The 26,554-nt window shown below is 40.7% G+C and overlaps 1 protein-coding gene across 3 annotated transcripts in view; it reads left to right on the top strand.

Moving 5' to 3' along the window:
• Positions 1 to 26,554, top strand: part of smurf2 (SMAD specific E3 ubiquitin protein ligase 2) — a 295,721-nt gene that overhangs the window by 120,881 nt on the left and 148,286 nt on the right. For all 3 annotated transcript variants that reach the window (XM_072558839.1, XM_072558840.1, XM_072558838.1), the window contains one exon: positions 11,428 to 11,536. In XM_072558839.1, coding sequence (XP_072414940.1) covers positions 11,428 to 11,536 — 109 coding nt within the window. The remainder of the gene's footprint in view (positions 1 to 11,427; positions 11,537 to 26,554) is intronic.

The following is a 26,554-nucleotide window of genomic DNA, read 5'->3' as shown; positions in this document are numbered from 1 at the left end:
TATTATAACTGCAGTATTCCATTTTCTTTTTCTGCCTGTGGTGAGATCTTTTGAGAAGGTTCGCAACTGATTCCTGCAATGAAGCGGCTATCATGAGAAAATGTTGGACACTTTAGACCTGTATGCATTGGAGTTTAGAAAAATGAGAGATGATTTTTTTGAAGCAGTTGTCAAGATGGATGCAGAAAGGATGTTTTTTCTTGCATGAGAGATTAGAATGAGGGAGTCTTTTTTAAAAAGATTTCCTATTTAAGACTGAGTTGAGAATACTTTTCTGAGGGATGAGAGTTTGTGGAATATTCTTCCTCAAAGCACTGTGATTAAATATTTTAAGGCTTTGTTGGACACATTCCTGACTAACTAGGGGATCCAGGGGAATGTAAGTAGACAGGAAAGTACAAACTACAATCCACTGAACCATGATCTAATCAAATAATGGCTCTGACTTGGAATCAAATGGTTGACTGCTCCGAATTCATTTGTGCAAAGTGTGACTGCCAATGGTGCAGCAAAGAAGATGTGCACAGGAGGTCATTTAGAGGAACTGAGAGTACCTGGTTGGGGCCTACATGAGGCCACAGGTGGGGAGGAGTAGTCCGTGGAAGTATTTGAATATATGAATGAGTTATTAAATCAGAGTAATTTTGACCTGGGAACCAATACAGAACAGTGAACGTGGGTGATGGCTGAGTGAGAGAGTGCAAGTTAACAACACAGGACTACTTGCATGCCAAAGCAATCTTACCAATATATGAAAGACAGAGCTAAGCAATCCCAAAACCAGCAGATCAGACCTAAACTCTACATTTTTGACACATCCCGTTGTGAATGTCAGTAGGCAGTTAAACAACTAAATGGAGGTGGAGGCTTCATAAATATTCACATATTCAATAATGGGAGCAAGTTACTGCAAATGATGAGACTAAAGCATTTTGTTTCCATCTTCACTGAGAAATGCTGAGTGGGTGATCCATCTGTACGCCCTTCTGAGATCCACAGCTTGCCAGGTTCCAGTATTCAGCAAATTTGATTCACTTCATGTTGCATGATATCAAGAAATGGCTGAAGATCACTGAATATTGCACAGACCAAAAGCCTTCACACTGTTTCAGCAATAATAGGGAAGACTTATTCTCCAAAGTCTGCATTCCTCACCAAGCTATTACAGTAAAACCATGACAGTGGGATTTATAGAAAATTTTCCAAGGCCGAAAAAATTGATTAAGCAAATTATTGCCCCATCAGTGTACTTGGTATCATCAATGACATTATTAAGCAGCACTTTGCAGAATTTTGCTCACAGTTCTGCTGGAGCAACTCAGCTCTTGGCTTTGTTACAGCCTTGGTCCAAACATGGACAAACAGCTGAACCCACGAGGTGAGGTGAGAGTGACTTGCTGTGATGATAAGACAGTATTTTATTGAGTGAGGTGCTGCATTTTGGAAAGGCAAATCAGGGCAGGATTTGCACACTTAATGGCAAGATCCTGGGGAGTGTTACTAAGCAATGAGACCTTGGAGTGCAGGTTCATAGTTCTTGGAAATGGAGTCACAGGTAGATAGGAGAGTGAGGGAGGTGTTTGGTATGTTTGCTTTTATTGGTCAGTGCATTGAAGACAGGAGTTGAAAGGTCATGTTGTGGCTATGCCAGACGTTGGTTTGACCACTTTTGGAATACTGCATTCAATTCTGGTCTGTGCACTTATACACCCAGATTCCCCTATTACAGTTTTCCCTCAGGAATTGTGCCCCCATTGTACGTTGTATTTATGTTCTTTCTACACAGTGCATCACCTTTCACCTGTCTACGTTGAATCTCATTGCCATCTATCTGCTCACTACATCAACTTGTCTGTGTCCTTTCACAGTTCCACACAGTCTTCCTCGCAGTTGACAGTGCTTCCAAGGTTTGTGTCATCTGCAGACTTTGAAATTGTCCTATGCACACTAAGATTCCAGGTCATATGTACATCAGAAAAAAACGAAGATCCCAAAACTTACCCTTGGGGGACTCTACTGCAATTCATCCCTCAGCCTGAAAAATAACCATTGACTATTACTCTGTTTTCTCGATGTGAAGGTGCCAGTGTTGGACTAAGGTGGACAAAGTCTAAAAACTACAACACCAGGTTATAGCCCAACAAGTTTATTTGGAAACACTAGCTTTCAGAGCGCTGCTCCTTCATGTAGTTGTGGAACAGGATCGTCAGACACAGAATTTATAGCAGCGCATTACAGTGTCATGTAACTGAAATGATGCAATCAATTCAGTTGCTTGACTGTGATCTTTTGCTATAAATTCTGTCTCTTATGATCCTGTTCCACAGCTACCTGATGAAGGACCAGCCTTCCGAAAGCTAGTGCTTTGCAAATAAACCTGTTGGACTATAACCTGGTGTTGTATGATTTTTATCTCTGTTTCCTGTCACATTTTTCCAGTTTTATATCCATGTCACTACTGTCAGTTCATTCCAAAAAGGAAGAAAGATCCTAGGAGGAGGCATGGGTGGCTGTGGCTGATGCGGGAAGTTAAGAAACATATAAAGTTAAAAGAGAAAAAGTATAACATAACAAAGATAAGTGGGAAAACGGACGACTGGGAAGCTTTTCAAGAACAACAGAGGATTACTAAAAAGGAAATACGCAGAGAAAAAATGAGGTACGAAGGTAAACTGGCCAATAATATAAAGGAGGATAGTAAAAGTTTTTTTAGGTATGTGAAAGGCAAAAAAATGGTTAAGATTAAAATTGGGCCCTTGACGACAGAAACAGAGGAATATATTATGGGGAACAAAGGAATGACAGAAGAATTTAATTGGTACTTCAGATCTGTGTTCACTGGGGAAGACACAAGCAATCTCCCCTGAGGTAACAGTGGCTGAAGGACCTGAACTGAAGGGAATTTATATTTGCCAGGAATTGGTGTTGGAGAGACTGTTAGGTCTGAAGGTTGATAAGTCCCCGGGGCCTGATAGTCTACATTCCAGGGTACTGAAGGAGGTGACTCTAGAAATCATGGATGCGTTGGTGATTATTTTCCAGAGTTCGATAGATTTGGGATCCATTCCTGCGGATTGGAGGGTAGCTAATGTTGTACCACTTTTTAAGAAAGGTGGGAGAGAGAAAGCAGGAAATTATAGACCAGTTAGTCTGACCTCAGTGGTGGGAAAGATGCTGGAGTCTATTATAAAGGATGAAGTAACGGCACATCTGGATAGTAGTAACAGGATAGGTCAGAGTCAGCACGGATTTATGAAGGGGAAATCATGCTTGACTAATCTTCTGGGATTTTTTGAGGATGTAACTCTAAAGATGGACAAGGGAGATCCAGTAGATATAGTGTACGTGGACTTTCAGAAAGCTCTTGATAAAGTCCCACATAGGAGGTTAGTGAGCAAAATTAGGGCGCATGGTATTGGGGGCAAAGTACTGACTTGGATTGAAAGTTGGTTGGTTGATAGGAAACAAAGAGTAGTGATAAACGGCTCCATTTCAGGATGGCAGGCAGTGACCAGTGGGGTACCGCAGGGATCAGTACTGGAACCGCAGCTTTTTACAAGATATGTTAATGATATAGAAGATGGTATTAGTAATAACGTTAGCAAATTTGCTGATACTAAGCTGGGTGGCAGGGTGAAATGTGATGAGGATGTTAGGAGATTCCAGGGTGACCTGGACAAGTTAGGTGAGTGGTCAGATGCATGGCAGATGCAGTTTAATGTGGATAAATGTATGGTTATCCACTTTGGTGGCAAGAACAGGAAGGCAGATTACTACCTAAATGGAATCAATTTAGGTAAAGGGGCAGTACAGAGAGATCTGGGTGTTCTTGTACACCAGTTAGTGAAGGTAAGCATGCAGGTACAGCAGGTAGTGAAGAAGGCTAATAGCATGCTGGCCTTCATAACAAGAGGGATTGAGTATAGAAGCAAAGAGGTTCTTCTGCAGCTGTACAGGGCCCTGGTGAGACCACACCTGGAGTACTGTGTGCAGTTCTGGTCTCCAAATTTGAAGAAAGACATTCTGGTTATTGAGGGAGTGCAGCGTAGGTTCACGAGGTCAGTTCCTGGAATGGTGGGATTACTTTACACTGAAAGACTGGAGTGACTGGGCTTGTATATCCTTGAGTTTAGAAGACTGAGAGGGGATCTGATTGAGACAAATAAGATTATTAAAGGATTGGACACTCTGGAGGCAGGAAACATGTTTCCGCTGATGGGTGAGTGCCGAACCAGAGGACACAGCTTAAAAATACGGAGTAGACCATTTAGGACAGAGATGAGGAGAAACTTCTTCACCCAGAGAGTGCTGGCTGTGTGGAATGCTCTGCCCCAGAAGGCAGTCTCTGGATTCATTTAAGAAAGAGTTGGATAGAGCTCTCAAGGATAGTGGAATCAAGGGTTATGGAGATAAGGCAGGAACAGGATACGGATTAAGGATGATCAGCCATGATCATATTGAATGGTGGTGCAGGCTCAAAGGGCAGAATGGCCTACTCCTGCACCTATTGTCTATTGTCCCTTTTGTACCATTGGCATATAACTTCCCTCGTAAGTGTGTGTGTGGAATTGTATCATGTGCCTCATGGATATCCATGGATACCACATAAAAATCACTACTCTCATTGAGCCTTTTTGTTAGCTTTTCAAAAAACTCTAGCAAGTTGGTTAAACACAGTCCTCCCTTTAGAAGTTAATGCTGACTCTTAATCAACCCACCTTTTTCCATATGACTATGGATTCTATCTCTAATATTGCCTTCTATCCCAATAATTCCCTTCTCAACCATTTACCATTCCTGACTTGGAACTATATTGCTGTTCCACCACTGTAGCTGTTTTAGAGTCCTGGAGCTCCCTTCCTAACAGCTCCGTGGGTGAACTTATACTCTGTGAACTGAAGTAGCTTAAGAACATGGGTCACCAATGCCACATCGAGGAAATTTAGGATGGGCAATAAATGTGGGCCTAACCGGTGACACTCATATCCTGTGAAATAATAAAAAAATTAGAATCTGACTTACTCTAATCCCTTAAAATGTAAAGGTAAGTAAAGTATGCATTTTTACTGTAGAAAATGTGCCATGTTTCTACAACCTCATTTGCAGTTAGAAGCATGGTATCATCTTATGTGCCTAGTTGACTTTGCATAGTGATTTATAATAGTCAGTTCTTCTATAACGCGATGGTTGTGTTCTTGTGCAACCCCACATTATAGAAATGTTGCAGTTTAGAAACAGCACCTAAAGTGTTGGTGCTGTAATCGCGCTTTAGAAACTGTCCCCAATTTGTCCCATCATGTGAATTAGAGTTGATGAAATGCGTGTTTTAACAAAATGACGTGTATACGTTCTCAAGCTGAATTTGATATATAATAACAAAAACAAAAATTGCAGGAGAAACTCCACAAGTCTAGCAGCATTTGTGGTGAGAAAGCAGAGTTAATATTTTGAGCCCAGTGACCCTTCATAGGAACAGACCCTTCAGAAGATTCAAAGTTAACTCTGTATTTTCTCTCCACAAGTGCTGCCAAACCTGCTAAGTTTTTCCAGCAATTTCTGTCCTTGTTTCAGATTTCCATCCCTGTTCTTTGTTTTATTGATACATAATTTGTAGGGGTAACAAAAAGAATAGTGAGTCTCACTCAGTAGGTAATGTTTTGCTCATGGTTACTGTTTAAAACAGATATTCAGTGGAGAACTTCTGATTCCATCTGTTTTCTTTCTCAGCTACCTCAAACATCTAGTGTTTACTTAAAAATATGCATGAGAAGCAAGATGAGGCAAACTTGACTTTTTTTTAAACTTGAGCTTTGTGATCTTTATGCTTATCTGTACTAGACTGTGACACACTACCAAGCTGCATATTGAAAATAGTTTTTAATTATGGGGCTGAAAGCAAGTGATGAACTGTACTGAGAACTGATTGAGTTAACCACTGAAATTGGAGAGCAAATTTAGTTGGACTAGGTTGGGCTCAGCTTCATGTTCCGTTGAATAAGCTACTGATGCTTACTTTAACTGTGTAATTTCACCATTGAGAATGGATAACTTGGGGGGCCTCGGTGCCAAAGAAATCTACACAAAAGAGAGTCTATACTCTTGGGGGAGGAGGTGAAGGTGGTATGAGACAAATAGGGTCCCGGAGAGAAATCATGGTATTTCTGAGAGTCAGGTGGATGTCTTCAGCCCCTACCTATACATTGAAAAAGTATACTTATATGTTTGGCACTAATCTGTTCATAGGAAATTCCAAGACTCCAAAGAAGTTCGTATTTTTGTACTTCAACTTATTTTACATCATAATATAGCCTGAGTTGAAAACTATTAAGTCCGTATACAGGAAGAGAAATGTTGCATATCTGCATAGTTAAACAGTATTGATTAATCACCTGAGTGGTTGTATATTTTTCATTTAAACTGTTAATTTTGTACTCTTTTATGTTCTACTCCCCTCTACTTGCCCCTTTCCTAAAACAAAAGTTTATGGTTCGACAAAATTAGCCCAACTGTACCATGAAATTCAACATAAATGAAAAATTATGTCTCATTATATTGTACTGGAGGCAGCCACTTAGGCAACATTTCTTTGATCTCTACACGAAAATATCTTAACTGAAACTTGCTAGGCTTTTGCTGTTGAGCTGTGGGTTTATATATTTTTAATCAACCTGCTGAATATATTGTAACATATTCTTGGAGCAGGCAGGACATGAACTTGGGCCTCCTGGCTTAAGGGTAAGGACACAACATCTGCATCTTGAGAACCCCATAAATTTCTGATACATGCTGTCATTTCCCTCGAAATCTGACTTCAGATGAGGTGTGAACTCAGATTAAAATGGAAATCCAACTATTGCATCCTAAAACAAAAACCTGTTCATCTTAATGGAGACATTTAACTATACTCTATTTTTCAGGGCAAGATCAATTCGTCATCAATAATTACTTTCTACGTTGTTACTGACAGCAATATTTTTTTTCACAACATTTGAAAACAGATTAGATTAGAGTGAAGATTTTGCTAATTGCTAAATCAGAAAGGGTAGAGGTCCACACCACTACCTCTACCCTCTCTGATCTAGCAATTAGCAAAATTTTCACTCTTATTGCTGTCAGTAACAACATAGAAAGTAATTATTGATGACGAATTGAGTATAGTTAAATGTCTCCATTAAGATTAACAGGTTTTTATTTTATTCCTAATCATCCTTTTGATAGTTTAGCTTCTACCTTCACCTCATATCTCACCCTTTATTTCTGTAGGAAGAAAAAATGTTGTTTGTTAATGCTTTTCACTTCCTGGTGCTTGTTATGAGATTGACTGTTTGGATAACTTGAGTATGTCACTGACTCGTACTGGGAATTGTCGTGAAACTATGCCGCAATCAGTTGAATGTTGTGCGAGTTAGAGGTCTGTCATAGAGACACAAGACCTTTTATTAAGTCGACTTCAGGGTCAGCAGCAAGTACTCTTTTCTCACTCATCATGTAACCTGGGTAACTATAAAGTAAATAAGAATGAGTAGATTGAGCAGAATTGAGCTGGAATGAGTGGATTGCCTCACCGAGCAAGGCTAGACAGGCTGACCCTTCATCCTCTGGAATTTAGAAGAGTCAGAGGTGACTTAATTGAAACATGCACAATCCTGAGGGGCCTTAACTAGGTGAATGTGGAAAGAATGTTTCCTCTTCCAGGAGAGTTTTGAGCAGGGATCATAATTTAAAAATAAGGGACTGGTCGTTTAAGACTCAGGTGAGAAAAGGCAGTTTGTCTGAGCGATGCGTGTCTTTGGAATTCTCTTCCTCAAAAAGTAGTGATTGTGGAATCTTGGAGTGGCATGGTGGCTCAGTGGTTAGCACTGCTGCCTCTCAGTACCAGGGTCCCAGGTTCAATTCCAGCCTCCGGTGACTGTGTGAAGTTTGCACATTCTCCCCATGTCTGCATGGGTTTTCTCAGTGTGCTCCGGTTTCCTCCCACAGTCCAAAGATGTGCAGGTCAGGTGAACTGGCCATACTAAATTGCCCATAGTGTTAGGTGCATCGGTCAGAGGGAAGTGGTCTGGGTGGGTTACTCTTCGGAGGGCCGATGGTGGACTTGTTGGGCCAAAGGGCCTGTTTCCACACTGTAGGTAATCTAATCTTTAAATATCTTTTAAGATAAAGGTAGATAATTTCTTGATTACCAAGGAGATGAAAGGTTATTGAAGGTATTCAGGAATGTAAAGTTGAAGTTAAAATTGGATCAGCCATGATCTGAATGGTTGAACACATGTGAAGGGCCAAGTGGCTTACTCTTGTTCCCTTTTTATGAAATGTGTATTACGGAACTCCACTATGGGCATATGAGACTGGAGCAATATAATGATTTAATGCTGTATAAATTGAATTGAATAGTATTTAGGCAGACTAGTACATAATCCATATGCACTAACCTGATGGAGTTGTGTGTAGCACAGTTGAGTTTATGTCTACAGTGGTACATGAGAGCCATAGGGAGTCTAAAGTCTTTTTATTTGTTTTAATAATGAAGCCCTACAAGAGTGGTGCACATGATATTAAGTGTACGTAATATTCAGAATTCCGAGGCAAATCCTGAGCTGATGCGAAGAAACAAGTCCCATGTGAGTGGGAAAAAACATATAATAGAGAAAGGGGGACACTCATATTTTTGTGTGTTGGAATGTAGTAATTTATACTTCATTTACCTCATAAAAGTGAGCTCAAGATCTTTAAGATAAATGACATCACTTAACATTTAAGATACTGCGCTGATCATTGAACATTACTGTTCTTTGTCACTCAGAAATTTGTGGTGTTCACAAACACTGTTCCTTATATATAAACATAGTCTACAAAAGATGACCATGTCATACAATATTGCAATTTAAAGTTTAAAGCACAAGCAAACACATTTCGTTGTGTTTATTCAAAAGCGATCATAAGACTTGTGATTGAAGAAGTATGTAGCAACTGAGGTGAAAAAAGGCACATGATTTAGTCCAAGAATTGGCATTTCCTTTCATTTTTACTTCACCAAAATGGAAAGGCATGGCATTTACTTGCGACAGTACTACCACTGCTAAAAAAGCGCTAAGAGCAAATAGAGGCCGACACGTCATGCATCCTCTTTGCTTGCTATTGTCCTTTGTGCCAGAAACTGCCATGCCAGATTGGGACTCCTGAGTCACACCACACAATGCTTAAAACAATTAACCACCATGGCATTAGCCTTCATCTTAATGAGGAAGAAGGCTGCCACAACATCTTCATGGGGATTTGAATTGAAGGAAACTTTCCAACAAGATTGGTAATGCAAGACTGTGAGTGACTTTGATTTGCTGTGGAAAGAATGTGAGTTGCCATAAAATACACTGGCTATTGCATTCTTAAATATAATGAACAATCAGATTGTTAATTTCTCTAAAAAGTGCATCAGTTCTTTTTTCCTCTAAATTGGGATATAAATTGATCTGGAACATATTTTTATACTTGCATTGAGTGACTCTTGCATTCTGTATCAATTACTTCAATGATTTTGTACATCTGGTGCAGTTATTTGAGAAATTCCATGATTAGCACAATCAAGTTGACTGAAGCACAAAATATTCAATAGTGTTATGAAATAAGAATGCTTTGTGTGTCATGACAAATTATGCCTGTTAACAAGGTAGATCATGCTGCCTTTTTGTTTTATTCACCTATAAAAGTCTTTTGCATGAGGTCTTCAGACATATGCTATGAGGACATTTGGGAATAGAATTCCATTTAATGAGAGGAAAATCACTCCATCCTATTTGTTTGTGGACTATTATATTTGCTCATTATCTCTTCACCAATATCACTCCCTTTGATCTAGGCACTCTGCAGCATCACTATGTATTTCATATAGACAATGGACTGTGGGCCAAGATATTTGCATGTTTTGTTGAGATTTCTATTTTGGAATCTTTCCGTGTTACTCAACTGAAATAGCTTTCAGGCCTTTATCAGCGTTGTTGTACAGTTTGGTGCAGCACCATTTGGTGGTAAAAATGAATTGCTGAAATCTGATTTTTCGTTTGATTTATTATTGTCACATGTACCAAGATAGTGAAAGATATTGTTTGTTTGCTATCCAGGAAAATCATATTACGTAAGTACGTCAGGATAATAGAGCAGAATGCAGAATATAGAGTTATAACTGTAGAGCAAGGACAACTTGAATGTATGAGAGGTAAGTTCAAAAATATGATGACAACGGCGAAGAAGCTGTTCTTGAATCTGTTGTTATGTGTTTTAAAACCTTTTTATCTTCTGCTTGATGGAAGAAGGTGGAAGAGAGTATAACTGGGGTGGGAAGGAGTCTTTGATAATGTTGGGCAGCTTTCCTGAGGCAACAGACCGTATAGATGGAGTCATGGATGGAAGGCTGTTTGATGTAATGGACTGGGATGTGTTCAGAACTCTCTGTAATTTCTTCCGATCTTGGGCAGAGTAGTTGCCATGCCAAGCTATGATGCATCTGCATAAAACCGTAGAGTCATTGTGGACATGCTGAATTTCCTTCGCCTCCTGAGGAAATACAGGTATTGCTCCGGTTTCTTAACCGTAACACCGACATAGATGGACCAGGGTAGATTGTTGTCAAAATTAGAGTGGTGCTGGAAAAGCACAGCAGGTCAGGCAGCATCAGGGGAGTAGGAAAATCAGCAATTTCGGGCAAAAGCCCTTCATTTCTGATGAAGGGCTTTTGCCTGAAACGTCGATTTCCTGCTCCTCGAATGCTGTCTGACTTGCTGAGCTTTTCCAGCACCACTCTAATTTTGACTCTGATCTCCAGCATCTGCAGTACTCACTTTTGCCCAGGATAGATTGTTGATGATATTTACTCCTCGGAACTTGAAGGTCTCAATCGTCTCCATCTCAGCACCAAGCGAATTAAAAGCAGTGAATGCCGGAGATGCATGGAACAGATCAGTGAAACCATTTTAGATACAGGACCATCTTTAAAGGTACTTTTACTCAGAATTATAGAAGTGTTGCAGTGCAGAAGGAGCCCATTCAGCCGACTGTTCCTGCACTGGCTTGTTAAATTTAGCATCATTACCTGGTTCTAATCTCTTGCTTTTCCCCCATATTTCTAACATTAAAAATATTCTGAGCTGGTAAGCATTGAATGCACATTTATTTGCAGCAAAGAATCACTGGCATTTGAAAAGGAGAGTGACATTATTTTCTAAGAGTTGAAAAAGAAAGAGGACTTTCTTAGAGGGAAAATTCTTCATAAAGAATTGTGATTTATATTTGGTACTAAGAATATCTTTCCGGAGCTTAGCGTTCTAAGAATAAATGCCATTGTATCTTCTGTAAAGTTCTTTTGTGCCAGAAAATAAAGATAGCATAGTAACAAATCAAAATATCATCGTGTTTTTTTTGTTTCCCTTTTAGGACTCCCTGACCCCTTTGCAAAGGTGGTAGTAGATGGGTCAGGACAGTGCCATTCTACAGACACAGTAAAGAACACACTAGATCCAAAGTGGAATCAGCATTATGATCTGTGAGTGCTTGATTAAATTCTAAGAATTATTGTCACAATAAAAAGTACACCCTAACTAATGTAATAAAACCAAATGTTTGGAAACATTTTTCGATTGAAAGAAATTGTGAAAATATGATTATTCTCTCTTTTGAAAGACTGATTTGACATAATATTCATAGCGTGAGAAATGTAATTTTGTGTGTACCTTTTAGTATGTATCTACCCAAATTCACATCCTAGAAGTAAAGCTTTAAAATCAGCTTGTCAGGTACTTTGCCCAAGCCTGAAAGTGAGTCTGTCTGAAATGGGAATTAGTATTACAACTGTCATCTTGAATATCACCTTTTACATTTTTAAACGCTTGGTTTCTTTTTTGGCTTGAGCAGTGCAACTTCCTGTCTGTTTGAAGGCTGATGTTAAATTGGTGAGAGCGGGTGAAACAGGCTGTAATGCTTTGTGTTTGGGTGGACGATGTTGAAATCTTATGGATTGTTTGCGGAAAATATGGATTGAATCCCCTGTCCTTCCTCATTATGATGAACATGTTGAAATTTCAATATGAAATGTCCCAATTGAAACAGGTAAATAGGTGCAGGGGTACACCATTTGACCTTTTTTTGCGTCTATTCAGACATTTCATGTGATCATGGCTGGACATATGATCAGTGAAAGGACATTTCATAGAAACCTATAAAATTCTAATAGGATTTGACAGGGTAGATGCAGGAAGGATGCTCATAATAAGTGGAGAATCCAGAACTGGAGATTACATTCTACAGTTAAGGACTAGGCCTTTTAGGATAGAGATGAGGAGAATTTTTTTCTTTCAGAGAGTGGTGAGCCTGTGGAATTCTCTGCCACAGGAAATTACTGAGGCTAAAATAGTGAAGACTTTCTTGAAAGATGTAGATATCATTCTCAGAGCTGAAGGGATCAAAAGACATGAGGAGAAAGTCGAAACAGGGTTCTGAGTTGGATGACCAGCCATGATGATATGAAATGTCTGAGTAGACTGGCTGAGTCTACTGTATGCAGAATTGAAGAGATTGAAAATGGCTTGCAAATCTGAGTGACCAATGATATTGTCATCAGCATACTGTGCTTCACTTAAGTCGATGGTGTCTGTTTAGTTTTGGTGCTATTGTTGTCAAATGTAGTCACTGTAAATGAGCTGAAAGGCAGGTGGTATTTATATGCACCAGTTTATTTAATTCCTATCGCAAACGAATAATCTTGATTCCGTATTTGGTTATGCCAAAAGTCCTTTTGTCTTTGTGAACCTGTTAGAATGTAGTTAATTGTATTAGTGTAGGCTTAGGAGCAAGTAAAATATCTACTGGTGGTTTGCTAGTTATTAAATCAATTGATTTGGATGTTGAAAGACTTGAGACAAATCCTATTAGTTTTTACACTTATGATGTATGTTTAGTTTCATGATCAAAAAGTGTGGTACTGAAAAAGCACAGGCAGTATCTAAGGAGCAGGAGAGTTGACGTTTTCGGCTTAGGCCCTTCATCAGGAATGTTTAGTTTCATGTCTGGTTACAGCAATTTAGGTTAAACAATCTGGAAGACCATGATAAAGTAGCTTCTAAGTCAGGCTGTATATCAATGATTCACTTGCTACACAAACTCATCTGTCCAAGGAATGGCACAGATCTATTCAAAGAAAAAACTTTTTTTTTCAAAAACAAAAAAGAAAGTCCTCTCTTGGCACAACAATCTGACTTTGTCATAAGTTGACAAATCTATTATATTGTGATTTTATTGCCAATTTCAGGTGGAATGCATCTCACTTATTTCCTTTTGGATGTATTTTAAAAATTATTTGTTCATCGACCTTGAATGTTATTGGCAATTTACTATCCATTACTAATTTCTCTTGAGAAAGTGATGCTGAGGTGTCTTCTTGAACCGCTTGAGTTCATGTGGTGTATGTGCACTTATGGTGCTATTAGGAAGGGAGTTGAAGGCTTTAGGCCCAGCTGTCATAATAGGTAAAAACAATTACTGCAGATGCTGGAAACCAGATTTTGGATTAGTGGTGCTGGAAGAGCACAGCAGTTCAGGCAGCATCCGAGGAGCAGTAAAATCAACGTTGCAGGCAAAAGCCCTTCATCAGGAATAAAGCAGCTGTCATAATGCCAAATCAAGGTGATATGTGACTTAGAGAAACTGAAAATTGGTGGTGGTCTAAATATTTTCTAATCAACCTACTTAGAGACATTATTGCACACCTCTAGAGCAGATAGAACCTGAACTCAGCCTCCTGGCTCAAAATTACGCTATCACTGTGCCAGAAGAGCCCCTCTCTAAACAAGAAACCAGCTGGGATTTGCACCCAGGGGCACTCTCCTATCATTAGCAAAGATAAAAGCATCCCAAAATGTGAATCATACCCTTAGAAACCCTTAAAGCCTGCATCTGCAATCCTTATCCTTCTAGGTCATAGAGATCATGGAGGATGCTGTTGTTGGAGCCTGTGTTGCAATATGTCTTCCATAGTACAGTTGTGGAAGAAGTGGCTATTTAACATAGCAGATGGGGTGCTGGTCAAACTTTGTCCAGAGTGGTGTTGATAGAAACATTCAGCTATGTGGAGTGAATTCCGTCACACCTTGTAGATGATCAGTCGTTTTTGGGTAGTTAGGAGGCTAGATATTTGCTGCAGATATGGTTGGCCTGGTTCAGCTTCAGGTCAATGGTAACCCCATGGATGCTGTTGATGAAGTATTCAGTAATGCTAACACTGCTGAATGTCAATTATAGATTGGCAAAAAATGTTTCAACTTCAACCAATTGAAATCCAAGAAGAAAACGACACCAACCTTGCTTGTGGAACTTCAGTATGTGGATATCAATGTCATCTCTGCTGAATCCATAAGACCATAAGCAGAAATTAGACCATTTAGCCCATGGGGTCTGTTCAGCCATTCAACCATGGCTGATGTTTCTCAACTCCATTCTCCCACTTTTTCCCTGTAATCTTGATCCCCTTGATACTGTTACAACACTGGGTAAATCCTCCTGCAAATTTAAACCAGGCACACAGAAAATCACACCTTGCCCCTAATCTGTTACACTTCTAGAGGCAAAGAGCTGTCCCAAATATCACTATTTTAAGAAAAAATTAACAATTTTATTCTTTAAGTTCAAAAGAGAACATTAAACAACAATTTACAACTCCTTTCTCTTAAACCTATTTTTACCTCCCACTCTACAATGCTGGTCCGATTAAATTCCCTCTTAAATTTACGGCAAAATCAATTTCAAACTCTGTTATCTTCTTCGGATGTCGAACTTTCTCTGTAGATTTCTCTAGGTCAGCTTTGGTCTTCATAAATTTCTTATGGACAAGTACCTTTCAGAAAGCTATTCTGCTGGCTGTTATGTTGGTGCTTGGCAGCTCTTTGCTATTCTCCCTCTAACTGTTTAAAATGTCCTTTTTTATATCCCAAAGCATTAGATCATTTCATTGGTTTGATGACATCCAAAAACAGTAAAATTCAAATTTGATTGGAGTTTGGTATCTGGAGCATAACTTAAAAACTGATTGGCTGGATTTGAATTTGCTCTGTACCATGGCGGTGCAGCTCCTGCTATTTGTGTCAACTAAATGTTACATTTTTAAATATTTCAGCACACTCTGTGCGAGCCAGAAATTTCAGCTCCTTTAGAGGTATAGTACACATCTGCAACTTCATAACAATACTCAAGAACCTAAGTATCTCAGTCTGAAATATACTCAATGACCTGGTGTTCACAGCCTTCTGTGGCAATGAATTCTGTAGATTCACCATCTCTGGCTGAAGAAGTTTCTCCTGATCTCCATTCTAAAAGGTCTTCCCTTTACCTCTTCTACCATTGGAAATATCTTCCTAACATCTACACTGTGCAGGCCTTTTCAGTATTCTTTGTTTCAATTCGATTCCCCCTCGTCCTTCTAAACTCTATGGAATATAGACCCAAGTCTTCAAATGTTCCTCCTATGTTAAGCTTCTCACGGAAGAGCATCTTCAAACCTCACTCAGTGCTTTGTGGAAGTGTACTGAAGAATTGGTCTCAGCCTCAACCTTTATGACGCAAACCCTTTACCATCCCAAGTCAATTTCCAGTTCATTACCCCCCAGATTAATGGAGAAATCCTCCCAAACATGAAACATTTCCCCTACCTAGGAAGCTACCTCTCAGCTAAAGCTGACATTGGTACAGAGATTCAACACTGCATCCAATCTGCAAACATCCTTTGACCCCTAAGGATGAGCGTCTTTGACGACTGTGACATCTGTGTTGATACCAAGATCTTTGTGCATAAGACAGGAATCATCTGACTTTTCTATGTGGCTCCGAAACTTGGACTACTTATAGATGCAACCTCAAGACCCTTAAGTACCATTAAGGTTGTCTTGCCAGCATGAACCAGCTAACTGCACCAATGAGCAATGAGGACGACATCATCCAAAATCAACTTGACTTCCCGTCTGCTTAGAATGCCTCAGTTCCAACTACCAAAGCAAATTGTCTTCACCAAGCTCAAAGAAGACACTTTTAACAAGATGTGGGCAGATGAAGCATCTAAAAGACTCCATGAATGTTTCCCTCAAGAAATGTAATATAGATGTCAATGCATGGGAGACCCTAGGTCACTATTTTAATAGCTTCTGTAATGACCTGTGCTGTTGGCGTAACCTCCAGCAAACTACGACCAGCTTGATGCTAGACATGAGTGGAGAGTTTTCCCTGATTCCTGTTGACTTCAATGTTTACTAAAGCTCCTTTGTGTCATATTTGATCAAATACTGCTTTGATATTAAGGGTAATCATTCCTTGCCTCTGGAATTCACTTATTTTGCCCTCTTAGATAAAGAGGGTTGCAGCTTAATGGTTATGGTGGAACCCAGACTAAGCACTGGTGAGCAGGTTGTTGCTGAATAAATGCTGTTCGATAGCACTGTTGACATGCAAACAGGCACAGAAGTAGACCTTTCAGCCCGTTGAACCTGCCGCAATAAGATCAAATCTGATCGGATTAAAACCTCATGTCCACATTCCCATCTAACCCTGATAACCTTTCAACGAATATCTATCTCATAGAATCATAGAAACCCTACAGTGCAAAATAGGCCATTCGGCCCATCGAGTCAGCACCGACTCTCCAAAGAACATCCCACCCAGACCCAGCTCCCTACTCTATCTTCAAACCTGGGGCAACTTGGGGAAACCAATGCAGACATGAGGAGAATGCAAAACCTCCACTTAGACAGTTGCCCATGGCTGGATTCAAACCAGGGTCCTTGGAGCTGTGAAGCAGCAGTACTAGCCACTGAGCCACTGCACCTAATGATGTACATTCAGGAAGTGGAATAGTCAAAAAATTATTTAGTAACTTTAAATTGTTGATCGCTTAACAGTGGGGGGATATGGTTTTACTGTTTTTTTTGTCCAGTTTAAACAAGTGTTACTTTTCCAACTTGAAATAAACTGTGAATCTTATGTTTCAATCTATTTGTCTGACATAGATGTCTTGTGTTCATGTTGTCTGTGAAACTTAAGATCTATCCATATATTGTCATTGTAGGTAATATATTAGACTTAAAGGCTATGACATTAAAAGCTAACCGAAGTGTAACTTCCTTTGCCTTTAAAAATATTCAAAGATTCTTGGAGCTAACAGTAACCATAATAGGTTTTAATTTTCCATATAGTTTGAAGGAGAGGAGTAGATCGAAGAATCTTTTTTAAAAATGTAAATAATAACAGTTATGATATGAAAGCAGAACTGACTGAAGTGAATTTGCAAATTAGATTAAACGATATACCAAAGGAGATGGACTGGCTGGCATTTAAGGGGATATTTCAGAATATGTAAAATAGCTATATTCCAAAGAAAAAGAAAAATTCCAAGGGTCAAATCCAGCATCTGTAATTGACTAGAAAGTTTAAAGATAATATCAAACTAAAAGGAAAAGCAAATAATTGTGAGAAGACAAGGGACAAATCAGAAAATTAGACAGTATAAAATAAGCTGCAAAGAATTCCCTAAAAACAAATAAAGAGAGGAAGATCAGGGTATGAGAGAAAGCTATCTGGAAACTTAAAAACAGATAGCAAAAGATTCTGTAAGTATTGAAGAACAGAATTAACAAAAGGAGTGTTGAGACTTTAGAAAGTGAAACTGGAGAATTAATGAGGAACAAATGAACAAATAGCAAATGAACTTAGCAAATACTTTGCATTAGTCTTCAATTTAGAGGATCCAAGTAACCTTACAAAAACATCAATAAATCAGGAAATAGAAGGGAGGGAGGAACTTAGGAAAATCACAATTAATAAAGCAGTTGGAGGAAGACTGCAAGAGCAGTTCCTTTTTCATTGAAGTCTTTTAGATGTTGGGGCTGATTTCCTCAAATTTCAGGAACAGTAATTATTGTTTTACAAACTGTTACATTGTTTTGGAACTTTGAGGGGAAGAAAATGATCAAAACAAAGGCACTTGAAAAAGGAGGAAGAGAAACAACGGCAGAGAGACCACATGGTCAGTGAGACAGAAAGAAACTGACACTGCTGTCTGGCACAGCAGTGAATCAGCACAGTTACTGCCTTCATTGTTCGAACATAGAACAATACAGCACAGAACAGGCTCTTCGGCCCACGATGTTGTGCTGAACATTTGTCCTAGCTTAAGCACCCATCCATGTACCTATCCAATTGCCGCTTTAAGGTCGCCAATGATTCTGACTCCCACAGGCAGCGCATTCCATGCCCCCACCACTCTCTGGGTAAAGAACCACCCCTGACATCACCTCCCACTATACCTTCCACCCTTCACCTTAAATTTATGTCCCCTTGTAACACTCTGTTGTTCCCAGGGAAAAAGTTTCTGACTGTCTATCTATTCCTCTGATCATCTCATCAACCTCTATCAAGTCACCTCTCATCCTTCACCGTTCCAATGAGAAAAGGCCTAGCACTCTCAACCTATCCTCGTACGACCTATTCTCCATTCCAGGCAACATCGTGGTAAATCTTCTCTGCACCCTCTCCAGTTTGAGTTCAGATATTTCTGAATGTCGGAGTGTGTCTATGAAAAAATTAACAAAAAGCGAAATTCACAGCTGACTTTGGAGGAACTTGTGTAGGAAAGCTCACAGCACAGGAGCAGATAAGTGCATGGTTTTTAAATGGAACCTTGCTGTCTTTTGTTTTAATAGTGAATAGAGTGGGTTCTTTTTGGTTATTTGTTTTATTGAGATTTGTCTCTTTATTTAAACTTTAAAATATAAAACATAGGTACTAAGTTAACTTGGAGCAGTGATCTTTGAAGTAGTAAGACTGTGATATCTTCTGAGTCGGTAAGTGGTTAAAGTGCAAAGATGGCCTTTAGTAGAGTGATGTGCTCTTCCTGTTGGATGTGGGAGATTAGGGAAAATTTTCATGTTACTGAGATTATGTCTGCAGTAAGTCTGGTTGGTTGCGAATCCTATCAGATCGCATGGATTGGTTGGAGTGGCAGTTAGAGGCAATGAGGAATTTACAGGAGTTGAGTGTGTGTTGCTGGAAAAGCATGGCAGGTCAAGCAGCATCTGAGGAGCAGGAGAAATGATGTTTCGGGCATAAGCCCTTCATCAGGAATGAGGCTTGTGGGTCGGGGCTGAGAGATAAATGGGAGGGCGTTGGGGTTGGGGGGAACATAGCTGAGAAAGTGATAGGTCAATGAAGGCGAGGGAGAAGGTGATAGGTCAGGGGAGAGTGATGGAACAGGGCTAGAGGGCAGTGCCGATTTGGAGGCTTGGGACTGGGATAATGTGGGGGAGGGGAAATGAGGAAGCTGTTGAAATCCACATTTATCCCATGTGGTTGCAGGATCCCAAGGCGGAATATGAGGCCTTTTTCCTCCAGGTGTTGGGTGGTAATGGTTTGGTGGTGGAGGTGGTCCATGACTTGCATGTCCTTGACGGACGGGGGGGGGGGGGGGGGGGGAGGTGGGGGGGAGAAGGGAAGGGGAGGGGAGGGGAGGGGGGTTGAAGTGTTCAGCCATAGGATGGTGGGATTGGTGGGTGCGGGTGTCCCAGAGATATTCTCAGAAACTATCCACAAGGAGGTGTACTGTCTCCCCGATCTAGAGGAGACCTCACTGGGTGCAACGGTTGCAGTAGATGACATTGGTAGAGGTACAGTAAACTTCTGACGGATGTAGAAGGATCCCTTGGGGCCTTGGAAGGAGGTGAAGGGTGTGGTGTGGGCACAGGCTTTGCACTTCCTGTGGTGGCAGGCAAAGGTGCCAGGAGTGGTGTGTGGGCTGGTGGGGGATGTGAACCTGGCGAGGCAGTCACGGAGGGAATGGTCTTTTCTGAATGCTGATAGGGTTGGTGAGGGAAATATATCTTTGGTGGGGTCCATTTGGAGGTGGCGGAGGATGATGCAGTGTATGCGGAGGTTGCATTCCCTCCGTGACTCCCTCTTCAGGTCCACGCACCCCACCAGCCCACACCCTACTCCTGGTACTATTCCCTGCCACTGCAGGAAGTGCAAAACTTGTGCCCACACTACTCCCCTCACCTCCATCCAAGGCCCCAAGGGATCCTTCCACATTTGTAAGTATCTCTAGCATATGCAGTCCTCACTTTCTCCCAGGAGCCAAGGAATGTGATCTATGGCAGTTATAGGAAGGGAGAAAAACTGCACATATTGTCAGGTAGATGGGTTACCACCAGGAAAGGTAGGAGAGGGAGGCAGGTAGTGCAGGAGTCTCCTGTGGTTATTCCCATTGCAAATAAATATGCTGTTTTGGACTCTCAGGGGAATGTAGTATGAACAGCCAAGTTTCTGGTACCAAGACTAGCTCTAATGTAACGATAGGTACATCAGGTTCCAAATGATTGATTATGATCGGGGACTGTCTAGTTAGTCAGGACTGACATTTCTGTGGCCAACAGCGAGAAATCAGAATGTTATGTTGCCTCCCCGGTGCCAGGATCAAGGGTATCTCAGAGAGAGTGCAGAATATTCTGCAAGGGGAGTGGGACCAGCAGTAGGTTGCTGTACATGTTGGAACTAACGACATAGGAAGGAACAAGAATGAGATTCTGAAGGGAGTATATAGGAATTTATGTATGAATTTAGAGAGGAGGTCCTCAAGGGTAGTAATATCTGGATTAGTGCTGGTGCTACAAGCCAGTGAGGAAAGGAATAGGAGGATAGAGCAGATGAGCGCATGGCTGCGGAGCTGGTGCAGGGGAGAAGGGTTCATATTTTTGAATCATTGGAATCTCTTCTGGGCTAGAAGTGACCAGTATAAGTGGGACAGATTGCACCTGAATTGGAAGCGGCCTAATATACTGGGAAGTCAGATGAACTCTACATAGTTCGATCTTAAGACATAGGAGCAGAAATTGGGCCATTCAGCCTATAGAGTAGGCTCCGCCATTCAATCATAGTTAATAAGTTTCTCAGCCCATTTTGCTGCTTTCCCCCATAACCCTTGATTCCTTTTACAATCAAGGGCCTATCAATCTTCGTCTTAAGTATACTCAATGACCTGGCCTTGCCGGCTGCCTTAGACAATGAATTCCATAGATTCACCACTCTGGCTGAAGAATTTTCTCTTTACCTCTGTTCTAACAGGTCACCCCATTACTCTAAGGCTGTGCCCTCGGATCCCAGTCTGTCTTACCAATGGAAACATTGTCCCAGGAACATGGGACTGGGATGTCATAGCAGTTAAAGAAATGTGGCTAAGGGGTGGACAGGACTGGCAGCTTAATGTTCCAGGATGCAAATGCTATAGGAAGGTTAGAAAGGGGGGCAAGAGAGGAGGGGAGTGGTGTTTTTGAAAACGTATAATATCACATCTGTCCTTAGGGAGGATATACCTGGGAATATGTCCAGGAAAGTTATTTGGGGTGGAACTGAGAAATAAGGAAGAGATGATCACCTTATTGGGATTGTATTATAGACCCCCTAATCATCAGCAGGAAATTGAGAAACAAATTTGTAAGGAAATCTCCATTATGTGTAAGAATAATAGGGTGGTTATAGTAGGGGATTTTAACTTTCCAAAACTAGACTGGGACTGCCATAGTGTTAAGGGTTTAGATGGAGAGGAATTTGTTAGGTGTGTACAAAAAGTTTTCTGATTATGTGGATATACCTACTAGAGAAGGTGCAAAACTCAGTAAGGCTTATGAGGCATGACCTGCCCCTCAAAGGCATGCTGACTTTGTTGAATCAAACTATGTTTTTCCAAATAGTCATAAATCCTATCTGTCAGAATCCTTTCCAGTACCTTGCTTACCACAGAAGTAAGACTGACTGACTGACTGGTTTGTAATTCCCAGGGATTTCCCTATTCCCTTTCTTGAACAGAGGAACAACATTTGCCTCCCTCCAATCAGCTGGTACTACTCCTGTGGAGAGTGAGAATGCAAAGATCATTGCCAGAGGTGCAGCAATCTCATCCTTCGATTCCCGTAGTAACCTTAGATATATCTCATCTGGCACTGGGGACTTCTCTATCATGATGCTTCCCAGGAATCCCAGCCCATTCACTTCCTTAGTGTCAATCTGTTCAAACCTATTAAGCTGGTCCACGGTGTTCTCACTATCAACAAGGTCCCTCTCTCTAGCGAATACTGAAGCAAAAGACTCATTTGGGCATCCCCTACCTCTTCTGACTCCAGGTTCCCTCCACTATCCCTGATCGACCCTACCCTCTGTCTGATTATTCTCTTATTCCTCACTCCTCCCAAGGCTTTAGCGTGTCCCTTGTAGCTCTCCTCAGTCCATTTTTGAGTTCTTGCCTAGCTACCCTGTAATCCTAAAGCTGCGCCAGATCCTTGCTTCCTCAACCTTAAGTAAGCTTCCTTCTTCCTTTTGACGAGAAGCTTCTCTGATCATGTCATCCAAGATTCCTTCACCTTACCATTCCCTGCCTGTCTTAGTGGGACAAAGTTATCCAAAACTTGCAACAAGTGATCCTTAATAGCCTCCACAGTTCTGTTGTGCCTTTCTGATAGAACAATACTTCCCAATTTTTGTCCACAGCTCCAGTCTAAAAGCAGTATAATTTCCCCGGCCCCAATTAAATACCTTCCCATACTGTCATGGCTATGATAAAAGTGAGGCAGGTGTGGTCACTGTCACTGAAATGCTGTCTCACTGAGAGATCTGATACCTGGCCTGGCTCATTGCTGAGCACCAAGTCCAATATAGTCTCTCCCCAGTTAGACTATCTACACATTGAGCCAGGAATACCTTCTGGATGCACCTGACAAAATTGGCTTCATCTAGACCATCTGCACTAAGGATGCTCCAGTCAATATTGGGCAAGTTGAAGTCACCCATTACAACAACCCTGTTACATCTGCATTTTTCTAATATCTGCTGTCCAACCTGTTCTTCCATCTCTCTGCTGCTTTTGGGGTGGGGGTGAAGGGGGTGGGGGTTTATAGAAAACACCCAATAAAGTGACTGCTCCTTTCCTGTGACTGACTTCCACCCATACTGACTCAGTAAACAAACCCTCCTTAACAACCTCCTTTTCTGCAGCTGTGATGAACTCTCTAATTAACAATGCTACTCCCTCTCCTCTTTTAGCCCCCTCCCTGTACTTTTTAAAATATCTAAACCCTGGAACATCCAGCAACCATTCCTGCCCCTGTGAAATCCATGTCTCCATTATGGCCATAGCATTGTAGTTCTAAGTTCATCATTCTTATTCCTGACTCTGGAATCCTTGAAAGTGGATAAGTTACCAGAATGTTAAAGCAGGACAGGGAGGAAATAGCAGATGCTCTAAGGATTATTTTCTAACCTTCAGTAGACATAGTTGAGGTGCCGGAGAATTGGAGAAATACAAATGTGGTTCTGTTGTTTTAAAAGGGTACAAAAGAAATGCCAAACAATAATAAACCAGTTAATCTTTCTTCGCTTGTGTGAAAATTGTTAGAATCAATCCTGAAAGATTGGACGAACTGTCACTTGGGAAGTCATGGACTTGTCAGAGATAGTCCTCATGGATTTGTTAATGGAAGGTCATGCCTTACAAACTTGATTGAAGTCATTGAGGAAGTGAAAAAGAGGATCGATGAGGATAATGCAGTGGATATTGTTGACTTGGATTTTAATAAGGCATTTGACATGGTCCCACATGTGAGACTGGTCAAAAAAGTAAAAGCCCAAGGGATACAGGGTGAATTGGATCCAAAGTTGGGTTACTATCAGGAAGCAAAAGGTAATGGTCATGACTTCCCCTGTGAATTGATAGCTGAAGTGTTCCACCGAGCTCGGTGTTGGAACCGCTGCTGTTTATTTTGTATGTTAACAGTTTGGATTTGAATGGAGTACAATTGGAAAATTTGCAGGTGATTATTTGCTGTTTAGTGGATGGTGTAAAGGATGGGTGTCCGCTCTAAAATGATATCGACGAGTTGGTGGAGTGGACAGGAAAGTGACAGATGGAGTGGAAAGTATGAGGCAATGCATTTAGGGAGGTCAAGAGTAAAAAGGAGTACACAATAAATAGGAGTATAGTGAAAGGGGTAGGTGTTGTGAGAGATTTTGGGTATGCAAGTAAAGGTAGCCGGACAGATAGATAAGGTTGTAAAGAGGCACATGGAATGCTCTCCTCCATTGGCAGGGGCCCAGAATGTGCAAGTTGGGATATAATGATAAGACTGTATAAAACACACTGGTGAGGCCACAACTGGAGTACTGTGTATCATTCTGGTCACCATGTTACAGGAAGGATGTAATTGCTTTGGAGAGAGTGAAGTTACTAGAATGTTGCCAGGGCCGGAGAATTTTAGCTATGAGGGGAGATTGGAGAAAGTGGATTTATTTTCCATGGAACAGCGAAGACTGAGAGGTGACATAATTGAGGTATACAAAATTGTGAGGGGTAGAGGTAGACAGGAGGAACCTGTTTCCCTTGGCAGAGAGTTCATAAATCTTGGTCTTAGATTCAAACTCAGTGGCAGAGGATTAGAAAGGATGTGACGAAAAATATTTTTGTGCAGAGGGTGGTGGGTGTCTGGAATTTGCTTATTGAGTTGGTGGTGGAGGCAGAGACCCTAAACTATTTTTTAAAAGTATCTGGATCTGCATCTTCGGAGCTGCAAGCTGCAAGGCTATGAGCCATGTGCAAGAAGGTGGGATTAGAATAAGCATCTGGATGTCTTTGCGTCTGCGTGACAAGATGAGTGGAAAGACTCTTTTCTGTGCTGTATTATTTCAGCGGTTGTTTGTAATCTGGAGTTGTTTGATTGAATCAGTTTGAAAAATTTAAAAAAGGCCCTTGATTATGAATGATGGTGAAAGCATGGTATTGTGTATCTCAAAATCCCTACAAACCTGTGTTACAGTGCACCATGGTTTTTTTGTATAAAAAGCAGACAGTGACTGACCTATAATGCATGTAGTGTAACAGGAAATAGCTTACGTGCCATAGATGACAGATGGTGCCTCACTGGCAAAGTGCCAATTTGCTCATTTTATTGGTGTTTCAAGATTAAAACAGATTATGGCCGACATCCCTGCAGACTGATCAATGTGTATTTTTCCACTGCAAATATTTTCTTTAAATATAAAAATGTATTCAGAACTGTTCATGGCTGTAATTACTTTGAAAGAAGTTACACTGTGTAGTGAAACTAGTTGAGTTTGCAAAGATTGTTGTGCTGTATAGTTTTTAAGATAATCTTTGCCTTTGTATTTTTTCCAAGGTGGGGGGAAGCAAGGTATGTGGTAGGGCAGGGGAATGCAGTAGGATGGGGCAAGGATTATATCAGTGGTGTGTGAGTACTGTATAACTAAAACGTACAGCCTTAAAGTTTCCTGTATATCATGGCTCAAGCAATCCATATCAATGATTAACGTGCTTGCAGGTAATTAATACCTGTATTTCTTTTGCATCTAAGCAATACTTAATTGATTTTAGTCAGTTATAGGTCACATGGCTCCCTATATAATCAAAAATAATGGTTTTTAGATGCAGAATATCAAAACAATTAGTTATTCTCCTCTTGAATTTATTTTGCCACATGTTTCTGATGTAGTCAGAAGACATGAATCTCTGGAACAGTGTAGCATGACTTGTGGAAATTTTCTGAATGGTGATCATGATGGGCAGTTTGACTGCGGGTTTTGAGGTTTGAATTACTGGGTCTGCTTGCTCCTTCATTCTTCCTAATTTAAATGTTTTCATATTTTACCAAAGCATTCCAGATGTTCTGAAGTTTGAAAGGCAGAATTATCTAGAGTTACAGTATGTGTTGGTTTTTAAAATAATTTATATGGCATCACACATCTGTCTTATTTGCTTGTGCGATATTGACTTCACTGGCTGCGGTGAGGATTAATTGATGTGGAGGTGCTGGTGTTGGACTGGGGTGGACAAAGTTAAAATCGCACAGCACCAGCTTATAGTCCAACAGGTTTATTTGGAAGTACAAGCTTTCGGAGTGCTGCTCCTTTGTCAGGTTGTCTAGTTGCCTGATGAAGGAGCAGTGCTCCGTAAGCTTGTACTTCCAAATAAACCTGTTGGACTAAACCTAGTGTTGTGATTTTTTTTTTAAACAGCATTTATTGCCCATTCCCAGTTGCCCCTGAGAAGGTGTAATGAGTTACCTTCTTGAATATCTATAGTCCATTTGATATAGATACATCCACAGTGGTGTTATGGGAGAGTTTGCAGAATTTTGACCCAGCAACTGATGGAATGACGGTAAATTTAAAGTCAGTATGCTGAGTAGCTTGAAGGGGAAGCTGCAGGTGATGTTCCCACTGTGTCTACTGCCTTTGTTCTTCCAGATGATACTGGGTTTGGAAGAATCACAGAATCCCTACAGTTTGGCAAGCAGGCTATTCAGCCCATCGATTCAACACTGCCTGTATGAAGACTCACCCTGTACCCAGTCCCTCTAATCCAGCATTTTCCATGCCTAATCCACCTAGCCTGCACATCTTTGGACTGTGGGAGGAAACTAGAGCACCCGGAAGAAACCCACGCAGACATGGGTAGAATGTGCAAATTCAGCAT

Source organism: Chiloscyllium punctatum, chromosome 39 (assembly GCF_047496795.1).
Source record: "Chiloscyllium punctatum isolate Juve2018m chromosome 39, sChiPun1.3, whole genome shotgun sequence".
Lineage (NCBI taxonomy): Eukaryota > Metazoa > Chordata > Chondrichthyes > Orectolobiformes > Hemiscylliidae > Chiloscyllium > Chiloscyllium punctatum.
The sequence above is the reverse complement of the archived record's forward strand: the minus strand, read 5'-3'. Positions and strand labels throughout refer to the sequence as shown.